General features: G+C 47.5%; 1 protein-coding gene across 1 annotated transcript in view; it reads right to left on the bottom strand.

The window, feature by feature from the left end:
• Window positions 1-18,484, bottom strand: part of DDX31 (DEAD-box helicase 31) — a 72,431-nt gene that overhangs the window by 18,663 nt on the left and 35,284 nt on the right. The window contains 4 exon segments of the mRNA XM_060102385.1: window positions 4,624-4,735; window positions 11,330-11,411; window positions 16,387-16,526; window positions 18,056-18,106. Of these exon segments, the coding sequence (XP_059958368.1) occupies window positions 4,624-4,735; window positions 11,330-11,411; window positions 16,387-16,526; window positions 18,056-18,106 (385 nt within the window).

Here is an 18,484-nt window from a genome sequence, read left to right as displayed (position 1 = left end):
CCTGGGACTGTTCCCCATCCCCATCCCCACTGACTTTACTTCCCCCGGAGCCCCGCCCTGCACTGCTTCTGACGGAAGCAGGCACTAAACACCAGCCTCTCTCGCCCTCACTTGTTGAGCCACTGGACTGGCAAGTTTGCCCACAGCTTAAACGTAATATCCCAGCAGCACCTGGAGACGGGCGTTTATGAACAGTAATAAAAAGTGTCATTTTAGCAGATCAGCTCCTGGAAGGATCCTGGGAACCCATCAAAGCTCTATTTACCGAGCAAAGTGAACTCCTTTTCCCAATCGATGAGAAATAATAACCAAGGCAACTCCACTGTACCCCTCTCTTAAATCTGTGCTTACTCCCCTTTTTAATAACTGGGGACGAGGTTTTTCAAGGAAAATCTTTAACATTTCAAATGGTCCATGCTGTTTGGAGAGTTCCAACACACATTCAAGTCCTCAGAGGCGAAAGCTCTACAACTGTCATGACCCTGGAGACGCCAGCCTCTTCTCCACCTCCCTCTCCTTCCCAACCCCCAACGTTTACTCTAGACAGAAAGAGCAGACTGGAACCACGCCACGCCTAAGCAAAGAGTCTGCACCTCTAAAATCTCATTTACCCCGATACTGGCCCAGGCCTCCTCACGCGTCTCACTCTTGAGCTTGAGCAGATGGGCAGATCAGAGAGGCTTCCTCTTCTCTACAGCAATCCTGAGAGCTGAGGCTGGAGAGCCCCTGTCCTGGGAGAGGTAGGTGTTCAACTAACAGCTTTACGGGGATAATGAGTTTGCCAAGAAATGGCAGAAGAGTTCTCTCCCTCGACAACTGGTCAGGCAGCATCTCTCACTGCCTGTTTGCACTAAGCCTCCTTGTCCTCAAGGCTCCTGTCTCGCTGGGGACAGCGACAGTTGGTCGTCCTCACATGCATGCACAGACTCCCAGGTTTGGCTAATTCAGAGAAGCAGGAACCTCAGCTGGAGCGCAGCTGTCTGTAGGACCTTCCAAGGGGCAGGAAGTGGCCCTGCTAGCAGCACCAGGAACGTGTGGAAGGAAGAGGGCTGTGGGCCCCAGGCGAGCGGGAAGGCGAGAAGTCCTGAAAGGAGACATTCATTTGGGAAGACGGATGATGCTCTAGCCAATCAGAGCAGGCAGTGGCACGCCACCAAGTCCCATTTCAGAGCCAGAGGCTGACAGAATTGAGGGAAATCTGTTTCAAAATACCTTCCAAGGACATTTTGTCCTTTTGAGCAATAAAACCAAATGTACTCTCGGACATCTGATCAGGAACAGCGGCATCTTGCAGATGAGGCTTTGGGTCAAGGAGGCAGAAAGGAGCAGAACTGCAGCTTGGAAGGTGCAGCTCAACCCCGCCCCTCCCGACCCCACCCCTGCCCGAGAAGAGCACGCGTCTGTACAGAGAAGGTGCGTTGCATGTTCCTACCCGGCACATCAACAGTGACGACCACCCAAAGAAAGGGCGAAAGGAGGCTGCTTGCTCTAATTCTCCTAAAGACAAAGCATTTGGCCAAGGAGCCAACCTCCCTCCGATCACACTGAGGGGAGAGGGATGATTTCAGTAGTTTGCATTTTCTTGACTTCGAGAAGCATCCCTTCAGAGCCAGGCACAACCCCTACACGTGCAGCCCTTGCTCTCCAGGGAAGAGCGGCTCGAACCGCAGGGGAAGTGGCGCTGTGCAGGTAAAGGACTCCGCTTTCTGAAATTTTTGTTCAGGACTCTGGAGTTCAAACTTAGGTTACCACAATTTTTACCACCTGAAGCTCTAGCTACAAGATGCAAGACGTGAGGGGAAAAAGGGGTAACTGCTTCTGGAAACTGACCACGATAAAGTTCAGGTCATTAGCAATGACTGGGTCAGAAAATGCAAAAGGAAAACAAATGCATACTTGGCCCAGTTTTCAACCAGGTTTCTGCCATGAAGGCAAAACCCAGCTGCTTCGTTAATTATTCATGAGGTGGGTTCTGAAATGGCATAAAAGGGAAGCAAGTCAGTAGTGGGGAATTTGCATATGCAGATTGAAATGCAAAAGACAGTATCAACTCCTGGGGTGTGGCAGTTATGTGTATATTCCCCCCAAACCTCCAGAACTCAATCCTAAGTAAGAGGAGAGAGAAGAATAGGGGCGAACCTAATGTCTGCTGTGGGGTGACCGAGATCTTCTACAGGCAGTTTCCTTAAAAGATGATACATTTATTTCCTTCTTGGTACATAAACATTGGGGACTGGTCCCACTCCAACATCCTTTAAAAAGAAGGCAAGTAACCCTGTCTGTTTCTTGGTATAAAGTTCAATGGTAACGATAAGGAGAAAAAACACAAAACTGCATTCTCTAAGGACTATTTACTGTAATTTTTACTCTGATGACCCAGTCACATTGAAATAGTTGTAGGCTCGCTAGAATATCCAAATTACCTCTGACACTGACATCATAATGTTGGTGTTCTCTTCACTGTAACTCTGCTATTAACCCTGAAATCCTGCTGCAAACACTTGATTATGCATCGTACCAAAAGCTGATGTTGGGGCTTCCCTGGTGGTGCAGTGGTTAGGAATCTGCCTGCCAATGCAGGAGACACGGGTTCAAGCCCTGGTCCGGGAAGATCCCACATGCCACGGAGCAGCTAAGCCCGTGTGCGCCACAACTACTGAGCCTGAGCTCTAGAGCCCACGAGCCACAGCTACTGAAAACTGCGCGCCTAGAGCCCGTGCTCCACAACAAGAGAAGCCACCGCAATGAGAAGCCCGTGCACCGCAACGAAGAGTAGCCCCCGCTCACCGCAACTAGAGGAAGCTGCGCACAGCAACAAAGACCCAATGCAGCCATAAATAAATAAATAAATAAATAAATAAATTTATTTTAAAAAAAAAAAAAAAAAAAAGAAAGCTGACATTTCCTAACTTCCAACAAATGACCAAACTCTAAAGTTCCACTGAGACAAACATTCTATTCCTCTTGACAGAATGTTCCAGTACACCTTTAAAGGCAGGTTCTCAGGAGGAGCCTTAGGAGTTGCTGAATTCACTTTAGGGAAACGCTAGGACAGGATATGATCAGAAACCAGACTGGAATACACACTAATTATTTATCAGCAGTTACGGGGCAATTACTGGGACTTCACCTCTCATCTTGGGTAGTTCTGATTAAGGACTGCCTTTGTGATGTGCTAAGGTACGTAACAGGCACTTGCAAATACTTGCTGACTAACTTATTTCTGTCATCTGTTTCCGGATGGCCATAACTGCCCGGTGGCCAGTCTCCCAGCCTTCACCCTTGCCCGCAGAGTTTGTTCTCACTCAGTAGCAAGTGACCTTTTCAGACCTGTCAGACCACATCTCTGCCCCAAGCCCTGCAATGGTTCCCCTTCCACTCGTGGTAACCGGGTCCCCTGGATGGCCTCCATGCCCTTCCTCTGCCACCCCTCCCCTCCTTCCAGCCACACTGCTGTCCCGGAGTTCCCGTGCACTCTGACCCCCACGCCCCAACCCGCCTGGTTGCCCTCTGTCAGAGCCCTGGGGCGGCCCCTCTTGAGGTTTCTGCTCAGGCAACGACCTGCAGGACGGGGCTCGCTCCGCCCTCCCCGCTTCAGCTCCCTCACGTGCTCTGTTCTCTCCACTGTTCTCATCACCTTTCCCTAGACTAGCTAATTTATGCATAATTTACTTATTGTGTTTATTGCGTTCATCTTCTGCTCCCCCACTAGGATGTTCTAAAGGTGACAATTTTTGTCTGTTCTGATGCCTGGTGTAGCCCAAGCACCTGGAACGGCACCCAATTCAATAAATATTTGTTAAAGGAATGTTTTTTTTTTTTTTTAAAGATTCAATTCATAAAAAGAAGAAAGGATTCTATAGTGTTCATCTATTGGTAAGCCAGCCTGGCATTCTTCTCAAAATAGTAGGTAACTATCAAAAAGAACTCTGGATCCCCCAACATGGGGGTAAGTCACTAGCCAAGACACACATGCTCCAGCATGAAAGACACGCAGCTGTTCTAAGCTCCCTTCTCCCATGCTCTGTTCAGCGCTCAAAGTGAACTGTGGAGTCCACCCTTAATGCTTGGTGATCCCAGGGGCCAACTTATCCTATAAAGGCACTGAATATTAAATTAAAACCTAACTCTTTTGTAAATTTCCCAGGAATTGGGTTCATGGTCTATGGCCCTTCCTCAGCACTGTTCTTTCTCATTTTTCTTTGTACTTTCAAATAGGAACTGCTTTGGTCTAATAATTCCAGCCCTTACCTTCATCTCTAATTTCCATCTCTACAACTATTTCTACTGACATGTCATATCTCTTCTGTCTGGTTTTCAAAGAAAGAGAAGAATGGATCCCTGAGATCGAGGTTGCTAGGTCAAAGCTCTAGTCCTGATGTAAGCCAAGGTAAAGCCTCATTTGTGCAAAACACGGGGAAGGATGAAATTAACATTTAATATCACTTTAAAAGCCTTCCGTGCCTGCTTCCAAACCCTGCAGAATTAGGGAGATTGAAGGCTTTTGCTGGTGAGCAAAGACACCTGGTTGGCCTCTCAACCTGTCTGGGGGGCGTGCAGGTGGAGGTGGGGACGATGCCCTGCTGGGTTATCCATCCACAATCACCTAAGAGATCGACCAACCTTTCTTGGCCCCGGAGACCGTCCTCTCACTGGAGTGCACATAATCTTCAAATACTGTCTGCAAGACCGTGGCTCGCTCTCGGATTTCCTGGGGGCCGACGGGGCGGGGTTTCTGGGAGGGTGACGGAAGGATTAAAGGAGAGACAGTCAGAGTCAGGAATAATGAAGCAGTTTATAACAGATTTAATAACAGTAAAATCACCCAGTAACCACAGAGGGGCCAACAAGGGTAATCCTTTCAATATTACTAGGGAAAAAAAGGGAGCGAGACAGACGCTAAAGTCAAGCAAAGACGAGGATGGCTTGGTGAGGCAGCGGATCATGTCTCTCCTTTATTTACTTATTTACTTTTCTTCCTGGCCTCTTATGACTCATGTTCAAAATCAAAGTCTATTGGAGACACTTCGGAATTTTCCAAGTCCAATTCAGGCATTTAAAACGTCACCGGACACAAGCAGGTTTTAAAGGAATCTTGTATGGCCTGCTTAGGTCTTCAACCTCCTCCCCTGCCTTATACTCATCGGTGGCAGCCTGGCCATTCCTGTCTAAGAGCATCCCACAGTCACCTGACCATAGGTGAGGCTGTCCTTGAATCCTAGAGCATGCTTCCTCATTCCTAGGAGGTTCAGACTCTTGAGTGTTTCAGATTCACTCTTTCAGCCCAGACCTCTGTGCTGAGTTCCCAGGAACCCACTGAGGAGTGGGCTGCTCCAGCAAACCACATTCAAGAGGACGGCGTGGATCTTTGCAGCCAACAGTCCCTCTGTAAGAACTCACATCTGTCTGTATAAAAGACCTTGCAGATGGAAAATATTAGGAAGATAAAAACTTTTCTTTTCAGCCTTTAGCAACCCCAGAGAAAAGATTTCCTTTCTTTATATCCCTCTAAAAACAAGTGGCTTTTGTTTCCTGTATCTTAACACGAATGCTTTCTATTCAACGTGAAACCAAGATCCAAAAGAACCCGATCTGGCTAATGTGCCTCCCCGAAGATGTTGATTCTTTGGATGGTGCTAATTAAGCTCTACCCACACTCACCCCCCAGTGTGGGTCTCACCAGCGGGAGACCCAGCTCATGACCCTTTTAACTCCTGTAGAGGACAGGGTGCGAGCCCCTGGGTCTGGCTGATCGACCCTAACCCCCTCACCCCGGTCTTTTTCACATTTAAAGCTGCCGCAGAAAGAATAAAGGGAGGAGAAGAAAAAGCCTCCTTCTTCGGAGAGACATTCGTCTCTGTGTTAATAGAGACTTAACAACCTGAAAACGTTTTTAGTTTAGTCAAATCATTCCTGCTACCTGTTTGGTTGATGACAGTCTATCTGATTTCACGGTACATGGTCCCCCTAAGGGTTTTATCCACTCAAATGTCAAGAGAAAAGTCACTCAGGAGCTGTATTACGAAAGTGGACATTTGCTGTTGTCATTAACAAGGATTTTTTTTTTTTACCCTCTTAACTGATGTGAAATGCAAACTTTTCTTTTTGCTGCCCTCTTTTCGTTAAGCCACCTCAGCAGCGAAACTGTCACCTTCCTTGCGTTTTTTTTTTAATATGAATGTGAAATTAGCAAGGATGCCCTTTCCCCTGGCGGACAGAATCCTCTGTTATTAAAAAGTAAAGCACTTTAATAATGAAAACTTTTTCCTCTTTTTCCTGTGTTTTAACTGTTTAAAATTAATGAGAAGGGCAGAATGGTTGTCAAAGCGATATTGAAAGCCGGGCAGCCAGGACCGAATAAGCACAAAAATCCCTCTAGAGTGTTAAATAAACAGAGCTGCAGCCCTCTCGAATCCCTGTGTTGGTTATTGTATACATTCTGTAACAGCTCTCAGAATAGATCTGAGAGCCAGGGAGGCAGAGAGGTTTCAGAATTCCAATAAAGGCCTCAAATTAAAGACAGCCTGGTGCGAATTCCAGGAGAAAATTAAAGAGACCTCAAGCTTAAGTGACAGGTGACTCGCTTCTGTGTCACAACTGTCGGGGGATTTAGTGATAATATGGCAAGATATTACAAAGGGCTTTTCTTATTTCCCCCTTTAGGTTTCAAAATGAGGTATCTTTTCTTCCCAACCAAAAAAAAAAAAAAATTACATATACACATACATATAATGTGAGTGTGTATACTCACAGTGAAATACGTAGAAAAAACGCGATAAAACTAGGTTCACATGTTTGAAATGATGAGGTCACTTTAGTAGAATATAAGAAAAGGTTAATGGCAGAAAACATAATATACTTAGGAGAAAGCAGGTCTTACCCCGCCACTTCCAGAAATACTTTATTTTAAAATGGCCCCTCTTGAGAATGAGTATTTTTCAGCTGTCTTCTTGGGAGGACAGAGTCCGAATTTAAACTGAAGACACAGGGAGCAAAGTCATGCAGTGCTGGTTCAGCCCCAGACAGGTAAATGCTCCCATAATGAGAGGGGGTCAGACCCCGGAGGGCACATCCCGCAGGACCAGGGGGGGCTCTCCCACACTCAAAGATGCAGACTTAGTCCTGCTTCATGAAGCAACTTGCAACTAGCAGACTGTGGGTCGTCTAGAAAAATAACATCTCCAAAGGCCTAGATGCACTCAATATCCTTTTTCTGTAAAGACCCCACTGATCTTGGAGAAAAGAGACAATCCACAAAAACTAGTCTAGGGGCTTGTGATCTTAGTTTAATCTCTCACCATGCCAGTGAGCTTTTTGTTAGGATGAGTTTACAGGCGTATTTCATAGGGCAAAAAAACTTTTAGGAAAATCATGTTTGGGTTTGTGTTTATACTGTGAAGATGAAAATTCACGCCTATCAAGAGGCAAGAGATGAGTCTAAGACAGCTGGGCTGGATTATTTTTGTGGTACAAAGTTTTAGGTGGTAGCAGGTGGGCGGGGTGGCGGGGGGTGGTTATTTGAAGCATGTGTCTTGAAATCGCCAACTTCTAAGGCATTTTTAAACTAAATGGAAGGATTTTGTTTTAATCATTTTATTGCCAAGCTGAGTTTTACCCCCACGGTCCCTAGAACCTTCTGAGCGCTTCCCAGTCAAGTTGAAAGATCAAATTTATTCTCTTTGTAGGTGGCTGAACATTCGCGCACCCAGACGTAGCTATATATATTTTATGTACCTAAATATGAAATATACATTTTACAGATGCTTCACTCGCTTGCGTTCTGTTCACAGAAGCCCCAAAATGTATACGCCAAAGGACATTTACAATGGCCTTCAACCAAGCTGGGTGAAGACGGGCATTATGATGAGGTGTCTGGCTCGGTGTGCAGAAGGCCCAGCTACTGAGCCCACATTCATCTGTCCGGCACCAGCCTGTGTGCCAGAGAAAACTGCCCACATTGAGGATACCAATTAAGACATACTGTATTTTAAACAGAATTAAGGGACTTCTCTGGTGGCGCAGTGGTTAAGAAGCCGCCTGTCAATGCAGGGGACACGAGTTCGAGCTCTGGTCCGGGAAGACCCCACATGCCACAGAGCAACTAAGTCCATGTGCCACAGCTACTGAGCCTGCACTCTAGAGCCCGCGAGCCACAACTACCGAGCCCACGTGTCACAACTACTGAAGCCCGCACGCCTAGAGCCCGTGCTCTGCAATAAGAGAAGCCACCGCAATGAGAAGCCCGCAAACTGCAACAAAGAGTAGCCCCACTTGTCGCAACTAGAGAAAGCCCGTGCGCAACTAAGACCCAACGCAGCCAAAAATAAATAAATAAATAAAAATTTTAAAAAAGACAAAAAAAACCTGTAAAAGAACACCCAGAATTAAAAGTTGTAGCCAGCATTTACTTGATTCTCTTTACTATTCACATGAGGCATGCACATAATATACTCTTGCAGGCTGTTTATCTGAGATAATTAGTAATGAAGTCAATTTAGTTTCATTTTTCTTTGTCCTCTGACTTAAAGGTAAATTTGGTCAAACAGGTGGTGTTTATGGACGTGACATCTAGAACCTGGCATGATTACTTGAGTTTTCTAAGTTAACCGGTTATTTTGGTGTCAGTGAAAGCCCAACCTTGATTAGCACTTTTTCTTTTTAAAACCAAAGACCACCAGACCTTAAAAATATCAAAACATCCTGTCCATCTGAGCAGCAACTCAGGGCTGAGGTGAGCTCACATGGCCCAGAGTGTGCAGAGCATGCTGGGCCTCATTTTATTTAAACCTCACCGCAACCCTCCAGGGTGGGTACTCGCGCTGTCCTCATTCTCCATATGGGAAAACTGAGGCTGGGGAGGAGGAGATAGTCTGCTCAAGGCTGCAGAACGACTGGCTATAAAGCAAGGACTCGAACCCAGGTCTGTCCGACTCTGGGCCCCAGCTCTCACCCACAATCTTATGAAGGCTCCTCAAGCCCCAGCCAGTCTTCAAGGCTGGCCTCAGGCCACAGAAAAGGCTTAAGGAGAGGAACCGGGGCTGCCAGGCCACAGAAGGGCGGATGTTAACAGAATGGCTGTGGCTTGTTCCCCGAAAGAGCAGGGGGAACGTTCTCTTGCTCTGGGGAAGCGTCCTGCCGGAGGGGCCCTGCACCCGTCCACAGCTTCCCCAGAGACGCGCAGGGGCACACGACCATCGGTGCCCGGGAGAGAACTGGGCTGTGTTCAGGGGGTAAATGCTGACCCTAAAGCCGGTCCTGGAAACAGTGTAAGACTAGATTATTCAAACCTTTACCATCTCATTTTGTAATTTTGTGGCTTGCTCTTATTTCTGGAGAGCAGGCAGATGCCAATTTTCCACTTAGTGTGAAACAGCAAAAAAAGGCGCTGGGCTTCATGTCAATGAGTCTGGACTTTAATTCCACATCTGCTACTAACTGATGTAACAAAATAATAATAGTAGTAATAATGAATACCCTTTGGTACCTGTGTTGGGACTTGCATGTTATTTCCTACTCAACCTTCCAATCTCCTTCTGAGAATACTAATATTATCTCAATTGTACACATGAAGAAATGTACTCATGAACCTTCGGAAGGTCCAGTACTGGCTCAAAGCCACACAGCTGGTGAGATGAGGAACTGGGCCCTGAGGCCATGCTCCTGACCACTCTGCTGCTACATGCCGCCCAAGTGCCCCTGCTTATCCCACGTAGCTGTCCCGGGGCTATAATTAAATAGCTGTGGGAACATTTGAAAAAAAAAAACCCAAAAAACAAAAACAAAAAACCCAGAAAACAACCGCCCCCCATCCCACGTTTCCACCCGCCCCCCCGCCAACTAGAATTTGCAATAGTTTCCAAAGGACAGAGACGTGTGCCGAGACCAATGAGTGTCTCATTTCTGGTCAGTTCCCTTGACAACAGACTATCGATAATATGGGATGGTCCAAAGTCCCGTGTGCCCTGGTTGTTCTATGATGAAATATCTCTTAAAATAACGTGTTGATCAATTGAGTCCTTAATTGCTTTCTTGTTCACGGGGATCTTTGCTGTGGTACCGTTTACTGACCAAATTTCACCTTTATGAAAATGGCTAACGTTACCCAATTTAACAAGCACTTTAGTTCCAATTTCCTGACTTAACTAATACTAACAGAGGCTTATTGGTACATGGTGAAGCACAGGTGCTTTGAAGTGAGATGGCCTGCTTTCACACCAGGAGAATCAATGGTTATTGTGCCCTCGTGAATGTTCCTTCAGCTCTCTAAGCCTCGGTTTTCTCATCTATAAAGTGGGACAGTAACATCTGCCTCATAGGGCTGCTGAGAGGATGGAACGGGACCAAGCGTGTAAAGAGCTTAGCACAGTCCCAAGTCTGGAACACACACTGCAGTAACAGACACTTGATTATTTCCTCTCCTTTTCTTAGATACATTTCCGGAGGTACTCTCTGGAACAGAACTTAAGTCGGGGTCAGCCAGATGGAGTCCTTGCCTCAGGGAGAATATTGATCCAAATAAAGACACATACTAATGCATAAAAGAAACTCTTAAACTTGATCTATTTGGCTCTGACTTTCCAGTCTATCCTCAGGCATCAGAAAAGAAATGTAAAATATCCAAATAATTAAAATTTCATGGACGGAATTACACACAGCAACATCATTACACACACACTGACAAGTACACGTGAGACACTGAGTAACGCGGCCGAGTGGGGGGCGGAGGCGGGGCAGTGATTCCGAGCAGGGGGGAAGCCTCGGAAAAGGAGCAGGAGAGGATGTCCCGGGCTGTCTGCAACTGCTCAGGATCTCCATATGGAACTGCGCGGATAATAAAAATGTTTCTTCTTAATGATCTCAACTTCACTCTTCCTCTGTGTATAGCGAACGTTAAAAAATGGATGAACTAAGTGTGTCCGAACGGAGATTCCGAGCTATTTATTTTTTCCATGCTGTCCCGGGTGGACGGGTCTAGCCAGGCGTCCTTGTTGATAATCTGGAGGGGGACCACCAGGGCTGAGTGTGTAACGCTGCCTCCAGACTCATTCTGGCCCGGGATGAGCCCTCCTTTCTGGGGAGCTTGCTGCCGCCTGGCAGACGCGCAGGATGGACTGGAGCCCATTAACTGGATGAGCCCAGCAAACATGTCCAGGAGCAAAGGCAGAAAAAACACCATCAAGATGAGGCCTCACCTAATGTTCATGGTCCTTAAAATACACATTTTACTTGACAGAGGCAGTAACTGCCCCATGCTCAGAATCACTGCCTCCCCAAATCGGGAAATGCGTCACGTCTGTTAGCAGCAAGCGCGATAAATAATAAAACTCACCTGGCTTCCCCATCGTCTCCCTTTAAAACAATCATCCCGTGTCAGAACAGACAAAATATCTTCCATCTTTATCTCAGAAACACTGTAAAAGGAAGGGCATATCGAGGTAAACCTTTTGTTCTTTCAAAAACATTTGGAATCTTGATGCATAAAACTGGCCTCTCCTCAGGCTAACTGGATATAAAGGAGAAGCAACACTTGGTCAGGGAAAGGGAATGTTTTCCTAAACCTTTAGGAATTTGGAAGGAAGGGGCCCTCTATGATATTAAAGGGACAGACAGGGTAATATCCCCAACAATTTCTTTCCTGCCTGATACATTTACAAAGGCTACATTTAGAATTTCCTCTATAGGGATCATGTCATTATTTCTTAGTAAATCTGGAACACTAAATAAATAGGCCTGCTTATAGATGACTGTGACTTGAGTAGAAGACAAACTAAAAAAACATTTCCAACAGTCCCTTTAGTTTCATACTTAAAGGAAGGAGGTGGCTGAAGACCCTTAACTGTGGGGCGTAACCAAACACCTGAGTGAAGGTAAACAGGTGACCAACGCCCATAGCCCATCCTGGCACCAGAACTCTCTCCTAATCTACCCTGAGGGATCTTTGCTGCTCTAGTCTCTTAATTATTCAGGGGTGAGGACCAAATGATCTCTGGTGAATCTAGAGCTACATGCGAATGGCTGAAACCAGAACTCAGGCTTCCCTTGTGAACAGAAGCCGTCAGCAGCCAAAATAAGACACTCCAAGCTGCCTGGCAGGGGAGTCTGGACAGCCCACTGTCCCCCACGGTTCTGGAAGGCCCCAGCCTTCGCCCCAGGAAGGGCACGCGGCAGAGTCCTGTGTTAGAGGCAAGGAGGGAAAAGACTCCCCAGGGAGAGAGGAAGAGAGAGGGAGGAGCTCTGGGGGAGAAAAACAGATCATAAAAAGATAAATGATTTTCTTGTATGTTGTTGTGTTTTTTTTCCCTAAATGTAACAGCAAATTAAAACATGAATGGCAGCCTCTTCTGTGGGAGAAGACAAAGGTGACTTTCCCCCAAAGGTGACTCTGACAAAGCTATGAATGAACATGTCACGTCTCTGACATGATCTGCCTGGGCTGTGTCACCGCTTCCCCGTACACCCCCAGCCCCCAGCCCTCACCGTTCTTTCTTCGCTGCCAACTCACAGCCACGTGGATTCGGAAAATATTTTTACAGAGTCAACCAGAGAATGCGGAGTACATATCAAGAGTGTAGAGGTGCGGGGGGGTGGGGGGCGGGAAATGTTCGTGGTTTCCTGGAAAATCTGTTTTTCATAGGGGAGAGAAATGTTACGGCTACTGAATTTGCATCTCATTTATGCCTGGAAAGCTGAAGGAAGGTAAAAATCAGAGCCCAGCCCTGCCTTTTCCTTTTTCTAGCTGACCTGCCTTTATTCATCACTTTTTTTCTTGAGGAAAAAAAAAAAAAAGAAGAAATACAAAAGTAAAAGCAACATAAGAACTTGAGGTCAGATCTTGAAGTGGGGAGAAAGAAAATAGGTATAATGGCATTCGCAGCCAGGGATACAAAGAACTAAATATGCCACAGAAAGGCACAGTTTTCTCAAATGTTGACCTTCAGCCAGGGTACGGCTCGTATGCTGTATGTGTCCATATGATAATGTTGGGGGACCATCTACCCTAAGTGAACAGGAGATGGGACTGAACTGGAGTGATTTACAGTTTAAAAGGGCCTTTTCCTCCTAGTCTAAGAAATCACTGCTTCTGAGGAACAAAGCACATCGACTCTGCTTATTTATGGTTCTATCAACAAACCTGAATCATCCCACCTCACTATGAAGAGAGACAGCTAAATAAATTCAAGGAACTAACTGTCTTATGCCTGATCTAAGAAATAACACATTTCGAGGAAGCATTTACATTTTAATAAACCAATGATGACCTTCATTAGAAACACGTTTAAAGGAGAAGTGGGAAAAAGTGATGAAGTTGGCAAATACCAAGAAGTCAGAAGGCTGCAGAGACAAAGTTCTGAGCATTTAGACAGAGGCGAAGCGGACCGGGGCACCTGTCTCTTGCCCTGCTAAATTAAACTGTCAGGGCGAGTTCCACACGCTGTGGGTATGGGGGGCGGGCGGCGATGGCCCTTGCTGCTGAGAGCCTCCGCCTGCCTTCCTGAATCTTCTCTGTAATTCATCAGCCGTCCCAGCAGCCCGCCGCCTGGCTCTCAGGTTCTTAGGCACCCAACAGGCACACACGTCTTCCTCCTTTTTTTGATATTTAGACGTGTACCTTTTGTATTCCAAGAATCTTCAAGTCTGTCTCTTTCCGTGGCATACTTTGTAATTAGTTCTTATTAGATTTAGTTTTTTGTATTAAGTCAAAGAAACAGTTTATATATAGATCCCCAACATACAGCCCTTCCTCAAACAGAAATCAGCAAGTGTAACGCACGGCAGTAGCGTAGCGACAGATGTGATCATTACTCGGGTTGACTACGTCTCACCGGTGAAGCAGCCGGTGGTTCAGGACCAGGCACTTCAATAGGTGAATTTTCAGGGCAGAAGCTAGTGAGGCTGGACTCCTACAGAACTCTCTGCCCCTTAAATGAATGTCCTTACACCCCTGTAAGAACATCCTTACGGCACAGAAGACCCAAATCTCTCCCTCGCGGTATTTCCCAGTCTTCGTCCTTGTGAACTTCCTCCCCGAGTCTCTGGCAGCACTGAGTTCTCTCCTGAATGTGAACCTTATGCTGAATTTCCCATGAATGCTACGGGCTCTTTTTCCAGAAAAGATCATCAAAAGGGAGGACTGTCTTTTTTTTTTTAAATAAATAAATGTATTTATTTATTTATTTTTGGTTGCATTGGGTTTTCGCTGCTGCACACGGGCTTTCTCTAGCTGTGGCGAGCGGGAGCTACTCTTCGTTGCGGTGCGCGGGCTTCTCGCCGCGGTGGCTTCTCGTTGCGGAGCACGGGCTCTAGGCGCACGGGTTCAGCAGTTGCGGCGCGTGGGCTCAGTCGTTGTGGCTCACGGGCTCTAGAGCTTAGGCTCAGTAGTTGTGGTACACGGGCTTAGTTGCTCCACAGCGTGTGGGATCCTCCCGGACCAGGGCTCAAACCCGTGTCCCCTGCATTGGCAGGCGGATTCTTAACCACTGTGCCACCAGGGAAGTCCCAAGGGCTGTCCTTTTTATACCTTTAAAATATACCCAGCTCACCAATGATTCATGTTGGTGCTAATTATTATTTTCCCCTTTTCAATTTCAGGCTTACATTTGAACCTTCCATAGCAATCAACCGGAAGGCGTTTATTCGAGAACAATGACGAGAGGGAGAGAGGCAGAGGCATCTATGCTGACGACTCTGTGCTGGACCATCACCCTTTGACTGCGCAACTGTCTGCAGCCATTTCTCCAAGGAGATCACATCGCAGTGAACGAGCACAGGAGGCCAACCAGAGAGAGCTGCTGATGGGGAGGAATGGGAGAACGTGAACCTGTGGGTCTAGAACGGGAGGAGGGGGCCGTGGAGGCAGAGGCGGCTGCCAAGGCGCAGTGAGTCCCTTCTCTGTGGGACAACACACCTCTGAGAATACCTTCCACACGTACACGAATCGCCGGGACAGAGGGAAAAAGCTACGGCGCTGGGACGGGTTTTCATTTCGACCCCCCTGTATTTCTGGAGTGTAACTGCCTGATCGGGTGCCACCTAGACTTGGCAAGGGCCACAGAGAGAAGTCTGACGCGGCCTCCAGCCCCCGGGAACTCAGAATCCAGCTGGAGATGGAGCTCCGGGTGAAACGTGACTGACTGATCTACCTGAGATTTTCTCTCACAAGTAAGAGAAGAGATGCATGTCTTCCTGAAACAAAAACCACTCCTTCAACTGACAAGCTGTATCAAGATGAGAGAATTACGTAAGAGGAAAACCCACACCATCTTCATTTTTGCCCTCTTGAATTCATCGGGAGCGGGTCCTCACCTCCCCCAACACTGATGGGTGTGAAGCACATTTTCTGAGAAAGCTTCATTCCACGAACGGTCACACCAGCAATCTCGAAAGTGTTGAGAGTGTTGAAGTCTGACTGGGGACAGGGGAAGTCACCGAGTGGCTTCTGAGCAGCTGGGCCACTCCTGTGCCCGGCGTGTACCGTGCCGCCACCTTGGGCATCACACGACTCTTCCTGTGCCTCCAAAAACATTCTATGCATCACTGTGCTTTCTCTGAGCAGAATTCGTGAAAGTAGATCAGTGTGAAAAACCGCATGCCTTTAGAAGCCCGTTTTTAGAGCCTGTTACTTTAGATTTTATGGAAAACATGACTAAACAAACTCATTTCCGTGGCCCAGGTGGATGCTTTCTGCTTTCATCACAATCACCCCTGGCCAGCTCGAGCCACTGTCCTCTGTCTTTGCTTTCTCTGTCTTTCCTCGGGGAGATCGGGGTTCGATGGAAGCCCCTGGCAAAGGTTCCATGCTGCTGAGCCCTGTGGAGTCCCCGACCCAGAGCTGGAACTGGGGGCTTGATGCTGGGGGATGTGAGAGGCTGCCATCTGACTGGGTGCATACGAGACAGCGGCTGGACAGCCTTGGCCACAAACATGTGGTACATAATTCACCTGCCCCTAATGGATTCTTCCCTCGTGTTCCTTTCCTGGGGGAGGGGGAGTTGTGTAAAGAATCAAAAGCATTCTTTCTTTCCAACTTTAAAGGTCCTAAGCATTAATTAACTGCAAGAAACAAAAATGGTGACTAAGAGAGATCTTTGAGAAGCTGGCTGGGCGGGTGGCGCACGCTGATTTTGCAGCAGGAGTAACGCAACACAGACCTCTACCTGAAAGGAAGAGTGCAACAGATCGTTCTACGCCTTGGAATGGCAACGCAATGAAAACTGTCATGTGCTGATGGCGTTAAGGGTTTTAGTCTTTGCCACTGGCTATTCTGGGACTCACTTAGGGATCACAAGGGTTAATGGCTCCTCGTCAGCTTACAAGGCCCATCCACTGTAAGAAGCGACAGAAAATTAATTAGGTGAGATCAGCCGAAACCCCGTGTTTCTGACTCACTTGATTTTGTGAGAAGCCAACGAGTTGACATATTCTGCCTCCGAAGGAGCCAAAATGAGCAGGCTGCTCCCATGGCAGCCAATCCGGGCGGTTCTCCCAATCCGGTGGATGTATTCAGCAGGTGAAGACGGAGCGTTGTACTAAAAAGGGTAACAAAAATGAAGGCATTCACAGATCAAGGGACTGCCATTAATTGGAAGTGCAATACCCCTCACCTGCCTCCAGGTATCCCAAGAATGAAATCCTGGTGCTATGGTTACCCTACCACAGTCACAAGGAGAAGTCACTCAACCCTGAAACTCCTGGCTTCACTGGAAATAACAAGGCTCCGACATGCCAACGGGAACAGTGGCCAAGTTTCAGATAAACGAGACGTCTTCTCATCCCGGTATCTCCTATTTAATTTCACTTCTCCACAGGTCTCTTCATTTTCCTATTTGCAACTTTTCACTGAGGTGACTGGGCAAGGTGAGAATGCAGGCAGGTGGGCGCAAACTTGCGCAGGATGGCCGCATGACCTTGGCCTAGACAGAGCAGTGGGGCTGGGGCCACGCGAGACGCTGCACAGGGTACAGGGCATCAGGTCTCCACCGCCTCGCTGCAGGCCACCCAGCCCCAGCGGAGCGGAGCTGCAGGCCAGCTGAGAGGCAGGCTCCCCTTCCTGCAGGGAAACGCCTCCGCTCCCACGGACAGCGTTCCTGACCCGGCAGAAGGGCCAACGCTCTAACTCAGCGAACGGACGCTCTCTATGGCAATAACGTCGTCGTCGTTAACACCCGTTGTCCCCGTACTCATTCTGCCCTTTTCTTCTTTGCTGCTCCATGAATCAAAGACCAGAGGGCCAAGAATATGATGGGAGGCCAGGCATATTCAACCAATCAACACCCACAATTCTAAGGCAGCTCTCAATGATCAATTATATGTGTCTGGCCTCCTGCACGTTAAAATCATCCTCGCCTTCCTATTTCAAATCTGCTCCACGGACAGCAGGAAAGAAGACACAATGCCTCTAGTCGCAAAGTCATCATGTGCCGTGAGCAGAGATTTCCTAGCTAGTGACAGGCATGCAATTCCACTAAAATGTGGATAAACCATGACTCACGTAAACAGGGCCCATGTCCCCTGGCCCCTGTACAGAAGGGCTTAAAAATACCACTCTGCAGACTAAGGAAAAGAAAAGACAAAACTAAAACCACTGGACTAATGCTAACACCTCTACCCTCTGGCAAAGCATCTAAGGCTAGAGGTATGTGTAAGGTGCTGTCAGGGCCTTAACTGCCCCCTGCAGGTCAATGTGCATGGACACAGCGCTCAGGACAGCTGAGCCATCGCCTTCTGGACACGATGAGGCCTCCCAGGGGCCCAGGTAATTCCTGTTATTTTCAGATTGCGGAAAACTCTGTGTGTGACACACATTCGTCTGCGAGCAGGGGAGCCTGCCCCTCCCTCCCACGGCTGTACAGTCTGCAGGCTGTGCTGCAGTGGTCAGGTGCGCTGGGTTAAGGAAAGATGTCAGGAGAACTGTGCAGATCGGGCTGGTTGCTGCCTGGTGACCAGGGCAGCACGCAAGAAGAGGGTGATAATAATTATTCTACTTAAAGCCAATGCACCGACTCATGACCACACATCCTGGCCTCAAGCTCGCACCTTAACGACTTAAATACATTACCTGGACAATCCACGTGACTTGAGGGAGATCTAAGCCCCGAGCCGCAACATCCTTCAAAACAGAAAAGAATATGGCTTAGGACAGACTTCCTCAACCTTTTTGGGGTCATGGATCTATCTGATGATCTAATGCAAACTCTGAGGGCTCACCCCCCAGGAATGTGCACAACTTCAGGAACCCGCTGACGTCCACCTGTGGGTAAAATTCCAATTTAGAGGCTAGTTCTATAGAACCCGCAGGTGAAGCAGCCACAGCCCACTTCACTAAGAGAACGTCGTCTGCACGCAGGCCTGAGAACGGAAATAAGTCATTATCAGACAGTCATCAGCCAGACAGACAAAAAGTATAAAAGCAATGGAGATTTTTTTTTCTTTTCTTTTCGGCTGGTCGCCATCTCAAGAGCAAAGACTCTGCTCTCTGGTTTCTGGC

Source organism: Mesoplodon densirostris, chromosome 6 (genome assembly GCF_025265405.1).
Source record: "Mesoplodon densirostris isolate mMesDen1 chromosome 6, mMesDen1 primary haplotype, whole genome shotgun sequence".
NCBI classification, from domain to species: domain Eukaryota; kingdom Metazoa; phylum Chordata; class Mammalia; order Artiodactyla; family Ziphiidae; genus Mesoplodon; species Mesoplodon densirostris.
This window is presented reverse-complemented; position numbering and strand designations above follow the sequence as displayed.